The sequence below is a fragment of the Phoenix dactylifera genome, chromosome 11 (genome assembly GCF_009389715.1).
Source record: "Phoenix dactylifera cultivar Barhee BC4 chromosome 11, palm_55x_up_171113_PBpolish2nd_filt_p, whole genome shotgun sequence".
In the NCBI taxonomy this organism is placed as follows: domain Eukaryota; kingdom Viridiplantae; phylum Streptophyta; class Magnoliopsida; order Arecales; family Arecaceae; genus Phoenix; species Phoenix dactylifera.
Genome location: NC_052402.1, coordinates 25,236,182 through 25,256,590, shown reverse-complemented (window position 1 = coordinate 25,256,590; position 20,409 = coordinate 25,236,182). Strand labels below are relative to the sequence as shown.

Genomic DNA, 20,409 nt, shown 5'->3' with positions numbered 1-20,409 from the left:
GAACGGGTGTGCAGATAGAAATAAAAGGGCAAAATTCTCTAAATATAACACAGATTAAGACACGGGTGTTGTCTTAAGGTTCTGCTATCAAAGCTTTTCTGGCTTACAGTCCACTGGTATCACAAACTATCGTATCACTCACCCTCTCTCTGGCTTATAGCCTAATAATATGCAGAGTACATGTAGAGGAAATGTATTGGCTCATTTTGCAGACTCAGCAAGCATCTCACTTCCATTTCGATACAAAGCTCACCAACTTTTCTAGCAGGATTCCAGATGATATTATCTTTAGTGCCAAGAATAACTTAACTATACCTGATTTAGTCCCAAACTTAATTAGGATCCAATACACGAATTCTTTCCCTCCATTCTGCTCTGTTTATGATTACATTTTGTAAAAAAGTATAAAAATAGAGCCTTTCCTTGCTACATAGGCATGTGATTCTTTGCCACCAAGAACAAAGCTCCAAAACGAACATATACCCTCGCCTCCAACCTCTATTCTTAGTTAGACTCAGCATTTTGGATATGAAGAATATAAGGATCCCCTTGGCTTGGGTTAAGACTATGGCCAAGGATTTGAGTATGTTAACCTGCAGCAGCTCCAGAAATCAGTAAAATTGCCTTCAACCGTGAATTCTATATTAAAAAAAAGGGTTACAGTTTATGCACAGAGTTACTAAAATTATACACCAAAATAGAACTGTCCATTAAGCTGAGAATAGCCCGGTGGGTAGATACACAAAGAAACACATGGGAGCATTTTTGAAAGGAAAACAGACATGTTGCTTAAAATCTGTCACCCTTGATTGTGCCAGCTCCAAGCATAAATGCCACCATAGCTAATCTGGATGATCCCCAGCCGCTGATTGGCCACATGAAACTGAATGGATTCTGAAAGTGATCCGCCCTAGTGGCACAGCAAATCGAATTGTTTGAGACCTGATAAGCAAAAGAAAATAACCTGTTCTGGAACCTAGATTTCAATCATAAAGCTTGTAAGTTGAAAATATGACCGAGGGTTGAAACTGCTGGTCCGGAAACCTCACATTAGCTGGCGTTGCTTTTCCTGTTCCAAGACCAATAAGTTGGATCGCCATGGGGCCTGCAAAGAGAAACCACGAAAAAGGATAACGTGTACCTAAACCTTAGGAGGAGACTATGACTTAATGTATTGCCATCCAGCATAATTTAGGTCACTGCTGCAAGGCCAACTTGTTAATGACATGATAAACTGAACTCTTCAGAGTTTAACATATTACAACAGAGAGATGGAAATTACAGGAAAAAATAATGGATAGGAATACAGAAATCATCCTGATATGCAGCTGTTATCAACATTTTGAAAGTCTGCAAATCTTTCAAGACATATCACTATGTTAAAAGGAAAACTATCATGTCGGTGTAGAAATTTTACCTTGGGTTTTTCACATGAATCAAAGCAAACAAGACTGATATCAGAATGAAGAAGGTGCCAGTGGCAATATAGGCCATCCCAAGGAAACCATTTTTGCCTCCCAGCCAATTGGATGTTGTAAGAACAATCTTTTTCTTCCCCCCAAAGCTGTAAGTATTGTAGTTGTTAAAAAGATGTACTGTTATGATCTCATCAGCATCTATATCCTCTTCAATTATACCATACAGTTTCCTGAAGGTAGGCAGAGCAGCAGTACGCATCCATACTATGAGATCCTCTTGGTCGCTCAACTACTTGCAGAAAATAAAATGTAATTTAGCAAATTTTCTTGAATCAACACAAACAAATGCATACATGCAATCCCAGGACTTGGGATGTGCATGAAAGAACCCGTAGAACAGGAATGTCTACGAAAGCAACAAGCCTAGCAACGAGATGATTTCTTAATAAAATTTTAGCTTGATATGAAACATGCAAAATTGCATCTTCCTAACATGAACCTAAGGAAAATGACAGCAAAATAATATAATCTTACTCATAATAAGCTGCTTTATGCAAGGTTTATAAACTCAATTTTGGCTTTCAGTTTCGGCCCCCTGAATATAGTTTTATTTTTGGCAGTTTCAAAGGTTTCGGTAGTTTCACTCCAAGTGTTGGAGTTTTGGTCAAAAAATTCAGAAAAATACAAAAATAATGACAAAATAAGGAGGAAAAAACTAGACAACTTTTTTCATATCATTTACTTGTGTTTTAAGTTATTTAGAAATATAATTTATGTTTTTACATAGTTTCATGCTTAAATTAAACTATGTTAGAGCTTAGTACCAAAAAAATATCACTTGAAGTACTAGTGTCTTAACTAAAATACCACTAGTACTCAATCAAGCACAAACTAACCAGAAAATACATAAAAGTATAAAATAAATTAGATGTACCTATTCAATACTAGATACTAGTATACTACTGTGAGGTGGGTCATGCAAATAATGGTGGTCATCATCACCACCATTATGTGAACTAGAAAACAAATGGGGATGAGGATAACAATGAGATAGCTCACCACCAATCGATGCAATTATGAAATGTTATTTGTAAAATGTATCGTATTAGTTATTTGCAATAATCATTACACTAAGGGCTATTTTTTAAGCCTTTGCTCATCAAGGATTATATTTATCATGCATCCCTTTTTAACTCAAGAAAGAAAAAGAAAATCCATTAAAAGGTGGTACCTTATAACCTAAGGACCTGAATGCATAAAGAAATGACTAAAATATGATAGTAAACAGTAAAATAAATATTTAAAAAGCCTCTATGGCTAGTTTTAGTTAGTTTTGGTTAAAATTGACCAAATCATTAGAATTAAACCAAAACCTGTCAGTTTCAGCTGAAATTGACTAAAACCCGAAACTTGGGGTCAGTTCTTGTTTGGTCTCAACTGAAATCGCTCTGTTTTAAAAGCAGCCAAAATGGATCAGGTTCAGTTGAAACTTAAAACCTTAGTTTTATAAATGTGAGATCCTCTATTAAGCCATATTATAACAAAAAATAGCATTTCACAAAATGGAAATACTCACAGGAATGCTTGGGTCAAGTTTTCCTCCACCAATTAAGGTTCCATTTTGAAAATTAAAGGGCTTCACATGCTTCCCAAACTTATGCTCCCGATCACTTTTCCAAGCAATATTTTTCCTGTTGACACTCATTTCTCCACTACCACGTACAAAGGCATAAGAATCATTGAACAAACTCCACGCAATCAACCCACAAGGAACAATTGGGAGACCATTGCTTGTCTCTTCAGGTTTGCAAGAACTTGTGTCCTTGTACTTCAATCCATAAAGGAGTTGTTTGTCGCTCCTACTTTTTACATACCTAGGCAGCATAACAAGAATTTATCATGAATCAACAAAACCCTTCTTAAAATTGGATATTCAACTATATAGTCTTCCCGACTGGGAGTATGAAATAATATATTATAACAATGGCAATATTAAGGATTTCCTTTTACCGCCGATGGTTCTGGTAGTAGTTATCAAGTTCATAATAGATATAAATTGGTGCTTTCATATGTTTCTGAACCTGCAGCAAAATTAAGTCTCAGTATCGATGCAAGTTTCAAAAAGCAAATACAAAAGAAAATAATGTTGTGAACATTATATTTTCATGCTATACAAGTATTAAGAGAATGTTAGAAGCAAGAGCTTCTTTGGATGCATATCCAAGTTCTGAAACAAGGTCAATGTGCATCGAAGATCTAATTTTCATCTGGTGGCTCATTTTTTCACTGGTTTGATGATCCCAGCAGTCCAGTTCTTAGAAGAATTTTTAGGGAATGTCAATTCATTATAGAAGTATTGTAGCCTGGAACTATTCATGGCATTGCTGGGTTTGGGCCTTTCAGGGTTTGTTTTCTTACATTATCATTGATGGTCAGGATTTAGTTAATCCAAGGGTAAATGTTTAATGTTAATAGTGTTCTGAGTCTGTATCAAGATTGTAATCATCTATTTTAGAGTGGTTTTGAGTTGATCTGAAAGAAAGAAGCCAAAGTAGGCTATTCTCCATCCTCTTCTCTTATTCTTCTCCTTATTTCTTCTTCTTCTTTCCTATGACTGTTCTCTCTTTATTTTATGTTATTCTACTTTCTTTCTATTATTGTGTTCTCCTCTACTATTTATTTTGTGCAGTTAATAACTGACTATAAATGTGATTTACGATTTGAACTTATTTCTCAACATGTTATGCTCTACTTTGCTCCCTAAAAACCTCTAGAAGCCTTATTAAACCTACAGATCCCATTAGCATTGTTCCTAGAGATTAATTTCACCAGCATTACTGAAAGTTTGTGCAATATAACACTGATTTTGGATATAATACTGATTTCATATTATACATCCCTAAGAAAATATTTCACAAGTTTTTCCACTATTCATAAAATCCCAAGGCATTCTTAAAATTCTAAAATTTTCACTTCTAGGTCCACAACTGCACATATGCAGCTCTAAACCCAACCATCCTACACTAATATTCATTAATATATGCAATGTATGATACAGATGAGCTCAGAAATTAGAATTTTATGCCAATATTTCTGCTTATGAGGCTCTTCATGCTTCAAAGAAAGGCATCAAAGATTTATAAAAGAAAAAAAAGAAAATGGCATCAAAGATTTATAAAAGAAGAAAAAGGAAATGAGAAAAAATGATTGCTTAGATAATCTAGTGCCTAACCATAATTACAACCATAAACACAATGCACGAAGGATGCAAAAAGCAGATTTTCTCCATTTGTTAAGTGAATCATAAACTTTCTAGTCCAATAGCTCTCGAGCAAATTTCTTTACATCAAAAGTCTCAAGCATATTCTACAGAAAATTATTTACAGTTTAACAATCTCTATCAAATCCCTTGCTTGAGAATATATTTATCATAGAGAAATCAAGGCACTCAAGAAATTAGAAGCCAGAAAAAAAACCTAAAGTATAAATCTAGACTAAGGAGGGCCACAAGTATCCTCAAAGAGTACAATATGTGGCAATAAAATAAACAACAAGAATTGCAGTGGTTATACTATTATTGACTCCATTATTCGATTGAGTTGCAGCAAAAGCACAACACTGCAAGGCTGTGAAGTCATCTGTCTTTGGTTGATTATCATGGAGCAGGCCTTGGATCACAACTCCATTCTGCAGCTAGACAAAGTTATAGACCAACAAACATCTATTTGAGGTTTAAATTAGGTTAACAAAATGCTATATATATTTTCCCATGAAATCAAAATTTAGTGGAAAAAATAAAGAACGGAATGTAGATACCAGGAACAGGAAGATTACAAGGATCTTTTCCAGTATATTTGGGTATTAGTATGGTAATAATGGGGTTCCAGTAATCATTCTCATATTATTAAGTTGTTTAATTGGCACAGAGCATATGGCAGCAATGCAAGTGACGTATTTAGACAATAATTATGGAATAAATGAGGCATCATATCTACAGAAAGAATAGATCACATGGTCGATTGAAAGCCACACAAAATATGTTCACCAAGTCAAATGAGACACGTACATGGACCAATGTTCTTCAAGAGGAAGTCAAATTATTTGAAGCTGAAATGATCGAAAGTACTGAGAAGCAGAAGATAGGGATATTTAAGATAGTTGAATCAATTATATGGTCATAGCAATACACATGGCATTCAATGGAGTTGCCAGTCGCATCATGACAATAAACAAAGCAAGCCTTCAACTCATCTCTCTTTAAACTTGTTGTCTTGATATATAAGAGGAGATGCTATAGCACATGTTATCTGCAAATGATAAATTGTTAATAAAGGAGGACAATAGCATTGAATACTAATCAGGATCTAAGATTACACAGGAACTCTAGAAAGCTTAGGGTCTAAAGATCAAGGAAAAGCAAAAGCTTGAGTATATGTAATAGGACTTAGAGTGAAATAGAAGAAATGAAGTTTCAACTAATATCAGTAACCATGAGTATACATAGTAACCTACTATTCACTATCTTAGAATTATTATTTAGGAAAATTAATGATCAAATGAAGGTGTATGATGCGGGACTGATGATTTAGAGGAGAAATTAAGAAAGGGAAAGGAGGAGAGAGGAGTTCTGGAGTCCACCAGATGCCAAAGTAAAAGTCTTTTTTAATCCAAATATTCTACCCAAACAGTAGATATGGGGGTGTCATATATAGCCCCCAATACAACTACCCATGATCCCCACAAAGGATCATGTAACTACCCATGATCCAACAACATCATGGGTCACTACACTAGCTAAATACAATCAAACAAGCCAGCAACTAATAAAAGACGAAAATACATAAGAAATAAATGAAAATACACAAGAAAATAAAACTAGGGTGGCCAAAGTGCTATGCATGCCGGCGACGCCTGTATACATGCTGGAAACGGTGGTTTGTGTCCCCACCAACTCCCCTCAGCGGAGAAGAGTTCGCCTCTGGCGAAACGGATGTCTGGTAATGCTCCAACAGGTCTGAAGCAAGTCGCTGAAGCTCATCTCTGCTAATCCAAGTATCATCTGACGGAGGTCGACCATGCCATCTGACCAGGTATCGCTGATAACCACCGTTCTGCGTACTAACAATCTGATCATCCAAAATCTGTTCCACTGTGTCTGTGATCTGCGGAGAAAAAGGTACAGGAGGCAAAGCAGGAACAGGAGATATGTTCTCAAAATTGGATGTGCAGTCAGTGTCAGGCTCATTGAGTGGGTCTGTAGGAATAGTTGTCGGACCTCGGTAGGCAACTAAGTCTTCTACGTTAAAAACTGGATTAATCCCAAAATCACTTGGAATATCCACCACATATGCATTAGATCGAACCCGTTTCAGAATTTTGTATGGACCCATACTTCGGGCATGCAATTTCCAAACGGCTCCTGGTGGAAACCGTTCAGGTCTGATTCTGATCATTACATCATCACCCGCTCGAAATTCTTGATAACGTCGACGTAAGTCAACGGCCATTTTATATCTCGCATTGTTGATTTCAATTTTCTTCTTAATCTCTTTATGTAAATTTTGCATGTGTTGTGCAAAGGATTCAGCGGTCTCAGAGATTCTATTGTTAGGGGCTACTGGGATAAGATCAACAGGTTTTCGCGGTACATAGCCTAAGACAATTTCAAAAGGGCTCAAGCCAGTGGTCCTGTTTACAGAGCTATTGTAGGCGAATTCAGCTATGGATAGAAGAAGATCCCAATTACCTGGGTGGTCACCTACTAAACATCGTAGAAGGGTTCCTAGACTGCGGTTGACCACCTCAGTTTGCCCGTCTGTCTGAGGGTGATAGGCTGTGGAATATTTAAGCTTAGTACCCATAAAGTTCCAGAGGGTCTTCCAAAAATAACTAACAAATTTGACATCTCTATCAGTCACTATCGAGGTTGGAAGCCCGTGGAGCCTAACGACCTCATCAAAGATAATCCTCGCAACTTTGGAGGCATCAGAAGTCTTGGAAGTGGGTAGAAAATGTGCCATCTTAGAGAACCGATCCACTACCACGAGAATGGAATCATGCTTACTTCTAGTCTTTGGCAATCCTAGCACGAAATCCATACTAATGTCCCGCCAAGGACGATCTGGGACAGGAAGGGGAGTATATAAACCAGTGTTTTGTTTGCGCTGTTTGGATAGTTGACAAGTACGACACTGACTAACAATTTTTGCAACATCCCGTTTTAAACTAGGCCAATAAAATCTTTGTTCGACCATATCAATGGTCTTATTTCTACCAAAATGGCCAGCTATTCCTCTCGCATGAAGTTCCCAAACAAGAAAATCTCTAAGGGATGTTTGAGGGATACATAGCTTGTTTCCTCGGAACAGAAAGGCATCAACCACAAGGTAATCACTATTGTCTCTGGTGCGACCATCTAAGACGCTCGCATAGATCTCAGCGAAGTCTGGACAAGTTGCATAATCGTCAATCATACGTTCAAATCCAGTAACATTTATGCTTACTGAAAAAAGTAATGCTACACGTCGGCTTAAGGCATCAGCTGCTTTGTTGTCAATACCTGCTTTGTGACACAACACGGAGGTATATTCTTGAAGAAATTCAGCCCACTTTCCGTGTCGTGAACTCAATCGCTTTTGGGAATTTAAGTACCTCAAAGCTTCATGGTCGGAATATAATACGAATTCCTGAGGTAGCAAATAGTGACGCCAGTGACGCAGCGCTTGTACAACTGCATAAAATTCTTTGTCATAGGTGGAATATTTTCGTTTGGCATCATTCAGCTTTTCACTGAAGTATGCGATAGGATGCTTTTCTTGGCTTAAGACACCACCTATACCTAAACCAGATGCGTCACAAGAGACTTCGAAAACTTTAGTAAAATCTGGGAGGCGCATCACCGGGGCTTCAGTCATTCTAGTCTTGATCTCTTGGAATGCCCTTGAGGCCGCAACGGTCCAATGAAATTCACCTTTCCGGATACAATCCGTAATCGGTGCAGTGATCGTACTAAAATTCTTGATGAACCTTCTATAAAAGGTGGCTAGGCCGTGGAAGCTTCGCACCTCAAATAATGTAGTGGGTTCGGGCCATTCAAGAATAGCTTGGACCTTCTGTGGGTCTGCTGAAACACCCTCAGAAGAAACAACGAATCCTAAGAAGATTACACGATCAGTCATAAATGAACACTTCTTAAGATTCGCATATAGGCTTTCTTTTCTTAGTGAATTGCAAACCAAACGTAGGTGCTCAAGGTGTTGTTCCTTGTTTTTGCTGTAAATTAAGATATCGTCAAAGTAGACTACAAGGAATTTACCCATGAAAGGTCTTAGCACTTGGGTCATAATTCGCATAAATGTACTAGGTGCATTTGTTAATCCAAAGGGCATGACTAGCCACTCGTATAACCCATCCTTGGTTTTGAAAGCTGTTTTCCATTCATCACCTGGGCGGATACGGATTTGGTGGTAACCACTCTTAAGGTCAATTTTGGAAAAGATAGTGGCACCTGCCATCATATCAAGCATGTCATCCAATCGTGGTATTGGAAACCGATATTTAACCGTTATCTTATTAATTGTCCTGCTATCCACACACATTCTCCAAGTGCCGTCTTTTTTGGGCGTTAGAAGCGCCGGCACCGCACACGGGCTAAGACTTTCTCGGATGAACCCTTTTTGGAGTAGTTCATCAACTTGCCGTTTCAATTCAGCGTGTTCAATCGGATTTAGTCTATAATGAGGCAAGTTCGGGAGAGTCGCCCCTGGAACCAAGTCTATGGCGTGCTGAATGTCACGCATAGGGGGAAGCTTATCAGGAAGGTCCTCAGGAAAGAGATCCTTAAATTCTTCCAGAACATGATGAACTTCCTTTGGAAAATCTACTTGAAAATCAGGAACAACTTCTTTGGACACTAACACAATGACTATGGATCCTTGGGATGCCGCTTTCTCAAATTCCTTAGGGCTAATGATTTGAAGGCGCTTTTCAACCTTCACATCCTTCTTTCCAGCAATAGAAGGTCTAGGCGGTAGAGGGTTTAGTCGAATTTTCTTTCCTTGGTGAACAAAAGAACAGGAATTGGATTTGCCATAAATGGTCACATCCAAATCATAAAGCCACGGTCTACCACGGATGATGTGTCCAACGTCCATGGGAATAACATCACACCAGACCTTATCATTATATTCAGAAAAGTTGATTTGAACTAGACAACGCTCAGTGACTGGTATAGCGGTTTTATCCACCCAAGACACATTATAAGGGTTAGGATGAGGCACTGTCTTTAACTGTAGCTTCTTGACAGTTCTTGTGGATACAACATTGACACTACTCCCACTGTCGATGATAACCTTACAGCTATGTTCGCCACATTTGATATAAGTGTGAAATATGGATCGACGTCTCCAGTCATCATCTTCTTGCTTAGGTTGTGTAAGGACACACCTAACTACGCCTAAAGGAGTGGAACCCTCAAGTGAGCCGGGTTCCTCACCTTCATCTGACTCTTCAGGGTCTATCTCTGGTTCATAGACCAACTCATTCTCTTCATCATTTCTATCTTCTTCGATGACCAGTGTTTTTTTAGTAGGACATTGACTAGCTCTATGCCCAAAACCAAAACATCTGTAACACTGATCTCTAGAAATTTTGGGTGGTTCACTTAAAATTTCCTTATTCTTTTGATCATTAATTTTTGGGGACTCGGTCGCTTGATTTCTGATAGTAGGCTTACTCCAAGTATTAGTTTGACTACCGTGGGTGAACTTATAATTGGTCTCCTTAAGATCGAATCGCCTAAAGGTTGTCTTATTAGTATAACGCTCAATGTCTTGGACAAGTTGATAGGCATGTTCTAATGAATTGACCTCGCGTAAAATAAGCTCTTTTTGTAGATCGTCTCGCAATCCGAACCTAAACCTAGAAAGGGTCAACTCCACACTCTCGCGTGCATCACATCGCATGAAGAACTCATCAAAACGAGCGATGTACTCGGATACAGGTTTGTTTCCTTGAATCAGTCGTTGCCACTGATCTAACAGACGACTCTTATAGGATGTTGGGAGATATTTTTCTTTTAACTTCTCCTTCATTTCATCCCAATGTACCACAGGGGGTTGTCTAGCTCTAGCAAGCATATTTTCTATTGTGTTCCAATGTAATTTTGCAGGACCAATGAGCTTCATTTTTGCAAAACGAACTCTGCGATCTTCAGACAAGCTATACCATTCAAAGTAATGGTCCATATCAGCGAGCCAATCGATGAAGACTTTTGGGTCAAGACGACCATCATAACTTGGTGCATCGATCTTAATACTGCGCATTACATGCTCATCTGGTGTCTCACGTGCTCTTAGATAGTCCCTTTGGTGTTGTGGCCCAAGGCCTCTGGGGCGGGACGGTTCAATCTCACCAAGTTCAGATTCTCCATCGTTGTGAGTAACTTGGAGGTTGGTGATTGAATTTTCAGCCATAGTCAAGCGGGTGTTTAGCCTAGTTTCAAGGTCAGTGATTCTTGCTCCTAATCTGGTTTCTAATGCTGCTATGGCATCTAACACCTGTTGGTTTGGGTTGGTCGACATCTCATGTGAGTAAGATGTACCGCTGCGAGTTGTCATACTCTAGAATTCAAAAAAATCCTAGATATATAATTAACATTCAGAATAAAATCAACAATGTTGAATAAAAGACGACTTTTGACGTAGTCTCGGTTACCTTCGAATTAGCACAGGTGATAACAAAATATCAGGACCTTAGGTACTGCTAACCTTGGTCTGGATCATGCAAAATCTTTGCAGGTTAATCTAATGAAAGTGGGATCCTTCAAATTGATTTGGGTTTCACCAGATTCAAGTAAAATTTCCTAGTTGCCTTTCGAGGATTTGAAAATAATTTGTAAGGCTCAATATGTGTTTTCAAGGGGCATAGGCTTTTATAAAATTAAGGTCCTATCTCAAACCGACAACATGAAGTGAAAACAATAATAATCTAAAGGTAAGCTAGTTTATAGGGAAAGGCTGAAAAAAATAATTATTTAAAGGAAAGATACGACCTCTTCTTACAGATCTGAATCAGTGGACGAGTTTGGATGTCAAAGTGTAGGATGCGGAACCGGAGCCCGACGATTTGTAGAAGATGCTGCTGGAAGACAGTCAACTGCGGGTATCGTTGTGGAAGCCCAACGCACTGCAGGGTCTGGATCCAAGTACAGGGGCCTGAAAGCTGGGCCCGCAAGACACAAGGCCAGAGAATCAGCTGGGCTCGCGTGACAACAGGCCACTCGCCCGAAAGATCAGCTGGGCCCGCAAGACACTGAGCCGGCCCACTCGCCCGAAAGCAGGGACTAGATGGGACCCGAAGCTTCTGGATGGCTTCGGATCCCTCTGTGTGATCGGGAGAGGAGCTGAGGGAGACACCGGGTGGAAGAAGAGAGGGGCGATGTCGGAGGGTGGCGATCTTCGTTTTGGGGGGTGAAGGGAGCGGCGAGGGCGGATGATGGAGTCGGCAACGGAGGAGGAGGTGGTGGCGCGGGGAAAGAGATGAGAGGGAGGTCTCGGTGAGATGGGAGGGAGAAGAAAAGAAGATTAGGGTTTGAGGGATGAGGTATGGAAGGGAGAAGGGTCTCGGTGAGCTGGGAGGGAGAAGAAATGAGAGAACCCGAGGGTTGGGGAAGGGTGGAGGCAACGGAGAAGATGGAGGGAGTGGCGGCGGTGTGACCGGGCAGCGGTGTATGTGGTCGCAGAGGAAAGCGGCGGCGGCGGCGGATGAGGATGGTCCAATGGCAGCAAGAGAGCGGCAACAGTGGCGGTGGAGGCGTGGCAGCGAAGCGTCGACGGCGGCAGTGGTGGCGGAACCCTAGATCTAGGGTTCTTCTCCGTCGAACGACAGGTACGATCTTTCTTGCTTTTTTTTTTTTTTTTTTTTTTTTGTGAACAGCACGTGCAAGTCACGTGCTGCGTCTGGGGTTGTCACGTGTGATAGTCTCGTGCGAGACTCACGTGAGGGTCATGTGACCTTCTTCTTTTTTTTTCTCTTTTTTTTTTTTTTTTTTTTTTGGAAACGGATCCGGATTAATAAACTGGGTAACGGGTGAGAGACTTACCCGTTAATCAGTGCTCCTCCAACCTCCCGACGGTTTCGGGAGGTGGTTCCGGACTCTGTGGCTACTGCTGCAGAGCGGATACCGTCGCTTGCAGTGGTGGACGGCGGCACTTCGGCGGGTCCGAGGGACAGATCTGAAAGAAGGGCAGCGATGCTCCTCTTCTTTTTGATAGAGGGAGTCACCCGTGGTCCGTCAGCTCGCTCCGGCGTCCGGGGTCGGGTTACCGCATAGATTTCGTGTGGCCACCGGAATCCTGGGATCCGGCGGTGCTCTGCCATACACTTGGTGGTGCTTCTGTGGAAGGAGAGCCGGCTGAGAATGGATGTGGAAGACCAACTGCAAAGGTTTCTGTTCTTTTTTTCTTTTTTGCAGACTGTCCCACTGCAGCCCAGAAAATGGCAGTGAAAGAAAGGGAAGGGAAGTAGACTGACAGGATCGGGGCGTTGGCACAGAGGCAAAGCCCAACAGTGCTCTGATACCAAACTGATGCGGGACTGATGATTTAGAGGAGAAATTAAGAAAGGGAAAGGAGGAGAGAGGAGTTCTGGAGTCCACCAGATGCCAAAGTAAAAGTCTTTTTTAATCCAAATATTCTACCCAAACAGTAGATATGGGGGTGCCATATATAGCCCCCAATACAACTACCCATGATCCCCACAAAGGATCATGTAACTACCCATGATCCAACAACATCATGGGTCACTACACTAGCTAAATACAATCAAACAAGCCAGCAACTAATAAAAGACGAAAATACATAAGAAATAAATGAAAATACACAAGAAAATAAAACTAGGGTGGCCAAAGTGCTATGCATGCCGGCGACGCCTGTATACATGCTGGAAACGGTGGTTTGTGTCCCCACCAGTGTACCTTGTGATATTAGAGCAGGTGGATGAAACACAGAGGTATCTTTTGGGTGTTGCAGCTATTGCATGATCACCAATTTGTTAGGTGCCTTAAGACTATAATTTTTTGCCGAATAAATAGAAGCAACAGCTCAGCACATATAAGATCACTGTCGTAGAGATGCGAATGCTAAACACAGATGTATGGTGAAACTAGGAATAGCAAGTTTACCAATGTGTACCTTAGAAGAGACATTAATATTACATTGTTAAGGACAAAGTAATGGAGTGCCAAGTTCTTACTCACTTATTCCATGAATCTAAGAATGCCCACATAGAAAGAGGTAGAATTGTACAAGGTTCATCCTAAGAAAACCTCCATGGAAGTTTTCAGAAATAATTTAAAAAGCTTCCTTTGACAACCTATCTGAGTTTGGAAAGGAATAATGAAGAAAGATTCATAAATCTGATGGGAATAGTTGAACAAGGCTCATTACTTATGGTTATGTTTAAGATTTAATTGAAGAATAGTAGAATGAAAGAAGTTTCAACATTACATGCCAAGCAACTTTATGGGAGCCTCGTTCTTTTTCAGTATTCTACAAAGGCAAGTTTCACTATTATTTTAGTTGAATCAAAAATTTAGGTTCGCATGTTGAACATTAATAATATATAAGTTGAGCATATATGCTAACACCATGCATCTTTGTCTGCTAGCATGTGTCACAATCCAGAAAAAGATGCAGTGTAGTCTGCAGTAACATGGTAATACCTAATTATTATATGCACTAAGGCTTGGCATGCATCCACCAAATTTGGCAGCATCTAAGATGGAGTATTTGGTAAATGCTTGTGATCCCAACTAATGTTGTATATATATATATATATATATTAAAAAAAGGTGAGGGCAAGCAAGGTATCTGGAAGCAAAGGGAAGGGCATCATATACAGCAATGTAAGACTGTGGAACCATGAGGTTTGATTTTTTTTTTATCTTTTTCTTCTTTCTTAATATGTCAAGTGTCTGCAGGGACAAGGAAAGGAAAAGGCATATAGGAGTCTTAGTCATTTTTCAGAAAAATGACATGAGAGATTTGAGCACTGTTTTGGGAAAAATAGTTATTCAATTGTTTGGCACACTACAATGTTATATAATTGTTTGGCACTCGACAATTCATGTGGAAGTTGTTGAGGCTTGCCACATTGTTAAAGAGGCATTATTCATGGCTGTATCTTGATTCATAAAGTCTAGTTAATAAAAAATGTATCTCATGCAATGAAAATTTATTTGGTATTCCTTATTCTGCTCACAGCATGATAGGATCCTACACAAAACTTTGCAAATAGAAGCTGTATAGGAAGCAAATGATTATAGGTGGTATGCCTTCAACAAGGATTAATTATTGAACAAAACAAAGAACCTAAAAGCATGTTACTATAAGTTTTTGTTTCAAATTGACAGGATTGTTCCTAATTTATTAAATTTATGTACCGTATAAAATAATTAATATACACTGGATAATATCATTATCATCATCCAAGCCTTTACCCATCAAATATGGGTTTGACTATACATCATATCCTCTTAAAAAATGGAAAGTTAATGAGCATAAAGAAAAGTACCAATCAAATGATCCCCCAAACCATGGATCATGTTTTTGGTTAGTTTAATTTACAAGTAACTCACTCTTCATCTCTTCCAACATCACATAATTTCAAGCATAAGTGAAAAGCTTTATCTCATAAACTTATTGTTGGTTCCACTGCTACATTTGCCCTATTAAGTGAATCACAGCTCAGTTAGAAAATCAACATGGCATCTCATTCATGCTTGGATATCCTAAATAAATTTTTTGTCTAGAAAAGCAAAGCTTTCATTGATGTTTAATTTTGGGCAAAGTTTTCACACATGTTTATGAATTTTGCATATGAAACATGAAGATTGAAAATTCGAAATAAATGATAAGCATGAGAAGCACAACATTACCTTTATCATTCGAGTACAATTCTTTGAAATTGAACTATCCTTGATATAAGCTATTTTATTACTTCTATAAGGCTCAGGTATACATTCAACGTCATAACGATCCATTATTTCCACAACCTATAAAATAATATGTTATCAGCCTACCAAAAACCAACTCCAGCATTAAAGCTATATATGTGATCTACTCAACATCAAGCAGGGATAACTGCTTTACACTTTCAGAAGCATGAAGACAAACAAGTCCAACAGGTACAAAAACAATGCCCACGATCAGAAAAGTCATTATTACCTGCAAGTGAGCAAGCAAGCATGGAAATTACCTAAGAAAATCATATGAACAGTATATTAAGTACAAGGGGCTTATTGTGACTGTCAGCTCACCCATCCCGGCGTAAGAACAGGTTTACAAGCTGGAAGGTTCTGCTGGGTAAATTTATAGAATGCTGCAAAACCATCAAATTTTTCCTTACAGTATCAGAAGACTTTACTTGGGAATTAGCATTTCTTCACAAGACAAACCAATATGATTAGAATGCCAAAACAAAGTCACATAAAAAGTTTAAAGATAACTTGAAAAAAGCATACTAGCAAATATTTCCCTCATAGTTTATGTACCACAACCATGCACAAGAAAGCCATGCCCAGCATGCAGATCAATTCAAAAGAAAACTGAGAGTATGCCATAACAATTTTTTCAATCATTAGCAATCAATTGGTTCTGCTCCACCTCATTTAAAAGAGAATTTTGCTTAAAAAGTGTGTGTACACACATAGATATAAAAAAAGCACATAAATTTATAAGAATTTTGCCTGCATGCATATAAAAAAAGCATAGTCACACACACACACACACACACACACACATATATATACATATATGTGTAAGTGTGTGTACACACATAGATATGTATGAAAGCACGGTCACATCACATAAACAATTTTTTTGGGACCAAAGTTGGAGGAGCATAGTGCACATATCCACACAGACACAATGACAAATAACTTCGGCCATTTAAGCAAGATACGATGTCACAGATTAAGTTCACAACACCATAAAGCAAGGTTGGTGGTAGGACGTAATTAAACTACATAGAGCATAATGAATCTGTTTTGTGGTATGTCAATACTTTTAATATTACTTTCTGTTTAATTCGCAATTGTTTGGGTGAAATATCACATATTTTTCAAATGATTCTTTTGATCTTTGTGCCATGCTCTTTCACAAAAGTTTTTAGCACAATCCACCTAACCGAGTGGAACTCTAACTACATGTTTAGTTATGCTGCCAGGGCTCACTTGAAAAAAAAAATCAATCATGGTTTAAGAGATCCAATTACAATCCCAAGACCTACAACTGCGAGGTACCAAACACCCGACTTTCCAGATAGAAGAATAAAAGTAAAAGAAAAAAACTGCAGATTTTGATAACACATGATAAAGCAGAATTTGTCAAAATGGAGCCTTTAATGGTGCCTACCATTCAGAAATCACAACCTTTTAGATGTTGCTTACAGAGAACTGTTAGTATGTTCAAACATTTTGTCACTATGAATCTTATACTTGGTTGTCTCTGCCTATTTCAAATCAACTTCTTAGCATGAAGATGTTTCATGGTTCTCATTTTGAAGTGACCAACCTGAATTATCACCATGACATCAAAACAACCATTTCCATTTTCATCTTAAATGTATAAATATCATCATGCAGGTTGGAGATGAAACAAGAGTCAAAGGTTGTCAGCACTAACTGAAGCAATGTTTGAGTGGTCTGATACTAGTTAACCTATATCAGATAGGTGGTGATATTAGCACGTTATTACCTATAGTTCCAATGTCAAGTTCATTTTGTGTTGACTAAGCATCAAATCTAAGGCAATCACGAGTGTAAGGAATTAGCCTAGTCTGAAGATGAGACCGCCAGCATCTGTCGCTCCAATTTTGCATCAGATCCTTTGATGCAATCATACATTCATTAGACAAGAAACTAGGAAGTTGGTCTTAAATCAATTTAGAGTGAATGTTAGCCTAGTATTATTCTTTCCACTGTTGTTTGAGTTTTAAGCTATTTCTAAAGGTCCCACAAAGATTATTGAACATAAGGGACCTTAGATTGCTAGAGGTATTCATGCTATGATTTTGGTGCAACGCAAGACCAGAGGTTGATAAGGAAGAGAAGATCTGAGGCCTTCTGTGCATCATCTCCTAACCTAATAAACCTTAAAATTGCTTACTTGCTTCTGCTACTATTATTTATGTTCAGTTCTATGTTATTTCTGCTTCAATTTTGCTCATTGCTTTGAAACTTGATGATAAGATCATGAACCCTCATATCCCTATCTGGCCTGCATCATATCATGGATTACCAATAAAAACTAAATACGGTCATAATTGTAACAAACAAGCCTTGTCCGATCCATCTATTCCACAAAGGAAGGAAATGCAATGGTCCCTTAGGGAAAAAGTTTTCTTTCCTTATTTAACTAATTCTTAGCATTTATAAAACAAATAGAAAAATACTGTGAGTTCTGTCACGATTTACTTTTAATTTAACTCCACCTATGATGTACGCCAAGATTCAACTTATAGCAATTCTTAACTTTCAACTCTTCCATGAGTTCCAATTTTTAGGACGGAAGTAGTTCAGTTTGTCTTCCCATTTCCCATCTGGATCTTACAACAACTTTATTCAACGTCAGCTGCGTTTGGATAGACAATTAAGGAGACTCGATTCATGGATCCTCAAAATGCCTTCATAAATTTGAATAAAAAGTCATTCAGCATCCAGTATAAATTTTTACATCGATTAGTTCTGAATTCGAGAAGAACACCAACAAACATCCTAACAGTATACCGCCAATTTTAAAAGATCAAAAAAGGAAGCACAAAAGCTAATCAAAATGTCAACTTTAGTCGATTTTTACGCATTGAATTCTACAGATTTTGGAGTGATGGGAGATGAATACCTCTTGAGCGCACTGGGGAGAAGCGGCGGTGGGTTTGAGTTCCTCCGGCGGATCCCGACGAACTCCCCCCCTCCATTTCCATCAAATTCCAATCCTATGTATATTTCATAAAAGAATTCTCAATAACCCAAGATCCTTCATCTTCACCGGAGCCCCTATCCGATTGATTGGAACCCTAAAATCTCTTCCGCACCGAATAGGGGAAGGCCACTAATTGTGACTTCTTTCAACGGGCTGGCCTGAGACCCACCTCGAGCCCGGCCAGGTGTCAGACCCGGTCCAGCGTCTTGCAAATCCCATCTTAGTCCAAGCCATGGAAATCAATGTTCCAAAATCCAGACTGTTGATCGCACGAGTTGACTGCGTCATGAGTAAGCGGCTCGACCATCGGAAAATAAATCATAATATCATCGTGACATCACAAATATATTATTATAAAATAAAATAAATATACATTTAATAATTACCTAAAATTATAATTCTTATATAACATAATTATGTATCTTTTATAGGCAACTCTTATTAGTTTTTTGACATTTTAATCGGATGACAAAATTATAATGCATGGCATAATGGTCTGCATGATACAGATTTTCAAAAGTAATCATCCTTAGTTTTCATCAAAAAATATAAACTATAGATTTTGCACAGAAAAAAAGAAGTTGCTTTGGACACTCCATAAGCTTATGTTTTTTAATTTTATTATATGTATTCGTATACGCATTGTATGATGAACCCGCTAAAAAAATATATACAGATCTTGCACCGAGATTCATATACATAAAAAAAAAAAAAAACCATTAAGCTGCCATCAAGGAATTCACTCTATTTTTTGATTTTAAAATAAAAAAAATATATCTACGATTCTTCCCCGTCAATTTGTGGAAGGCTGTGAAAAACCGGAATTTATTAAAAATCCCCTATAAGACAGGCTAAGACAAGGTATTAAACAAAAGGAACGGAAATGGAAGACCCATTATTTCTCTAAAAATGTCATTGTTCTTTAAATCTTATGTATCAATATTATACCCCAAAAAAAAAAATCTTATGTATCTCTGTGACTAAAAATAAACCCACAAACCTACTTTCTTTAAAAAAAATATCTACAAAGTTACGATGAAACTCTATCAAAATTAAAAAGAGATATAATTAAACTCAAAATATCACATTCTCATAAATAGATGAAAAGAACAAGACACATTGGTGGAGCTAATTGAATTTCGGGCAGAAGGTGGGGGGAGGAGGATGGGAGGGAGGTGCTTGGCTTACTGCCCATGAGATTCGTGCTGAGGTTTTAAGTGAGATCTGCAAATATGATAATAAAAGAAGAAAATCTACCAATGCAAATTGGGATCGAGAGATGACACCTTAATACTATGAAAAAATATAGTTGGTTCCTTCCTAACCATCTTGGTTCATGTCAATAGGTGGTTCAACTGTCCTTCCGAGAAATTAATACCATTTTTCTTCTAGTTCCAAATTTTGGCATAATTCAGGCCACTAGATTGGCAGGTTAATACTTCAATCTAATCTGATTCAGTTTTCAAAATATGGATTTGATATATCTTCTTTCAAGAAGAATTCATGCCACGGTGTCATTAAATCAAAATCTATTTGTTGCTGGAAATTGGAACCGGGGGCGATCAGTGGCTGAGAAGGAGGAGCTTCGGCGTGAGATGGCGGGTGGCGGTCCGTCGGCGGGCGGCGTCCTCCGGGGGACCTGCAAAAAGCAGGTGGCCGGGGTTTCCGGCGCCGGCCCTCCGATGCTTAAGTCAAAGGGGGCTAATGTGTAGAGGGAGAGAAAGTATTTTCTCGAGTTTCAGAGTCCGAACCCGCTCTAAGAGGGAGGGGTTTCCCTTTTATAAAGGGGTACAGGATTACCTGCGATGTGATGGGGCGAACGGATTACCGTCATGATTAAGCATGATCGTGTGAATTAATGCACGATCGTGTGAATTAATGCATTGCCGTGGGAGATCAGGCCGGACCCAGTGAGTCATCGTGGTTGATCGGACGTGGCTGAGTGGGCCAACTGCTTGTTGTGGAGGGCTTGAGATTCGTAGATAGCATGCGCATTGATTGTTGAGTGAGCC

The 20,409-nt window shown here is 38.8% G+C and overlaps 1 protein-coding gene across 4 annotated transcripts; it reads right to left on the bottom strand.

Annotated features, from left to right (window-relative positions):
- Window positions 1-611: 611 nt before the first annotated feature.
- Window positions 612-18,611, bottom strand: LOC103710521 (putative ALA-interacting subunit 2). 4 transcript variants are annotated; one of them, XM_008796267.4, is made up of 9 exons: window positions 18,317-18,611; window positions 15,736-15,797; window positions 15,569-15,643; window positions 15,355-15,471; window positions 3,429-3,499; window positions 2,995-3,292; window positions 1,418-1,707; window positions 1,050-1,105; window positions 612-942 (listed from the first exon to the last, which is right to left on the bottom strand). In XM_008796267.4, exons 1-8 carry the CDS (start codon window positions 18,396-18,398, stop codon window positions 1,051-1,053), a joined length of 1,050 nt encoding a protein of 349 aa, XP_008794489.2. In that variant the 5' UTR covers window positions 18,399-18,611; the 3' UTR covers window positions 612-942; window position 1,050. The 4 variants fall into 4 exon arrangements, 3 of the variants coding, with proteins under 3 accessions (XP_008794489.2, XP_008794487.2, XP_008794491.2); XR_003386335.2 differs by having other exon boundaries at window positions 612-1,105; window positions 1,418-1,710; XM_008796265.4 differs by having other exon boundaries at window positions 612-1,105.
- Window positions 18,612-20,409: the final 1,798 nt, after the last annotated feature.

Bases quoted from the DNA above. Each gene is read 5' to 3' on its own strand.
- LOC103710521 (XM_008796265.4), bottom strand. From the start codon at position 18,398: ATGGAAATGGAGGGGGGGAGTTCGTCGGGATCCGCCGGAGGAACTCAA. The intron at 15,798-18,316 runs GTATTCATCTCC...ATGGTTTTGCAG, and splicing joins CTCCCCAGTGCGCTCAAGAG to CATTCTATAAATTTACCCAG. The intron at 1,708-2,994 runs GTGAGTATTTCC...TTCTGCAAGTAG, and splicing joins AACTTGACCCAAGCATTCCT to TTGAGCGACCAAGAGGATCT.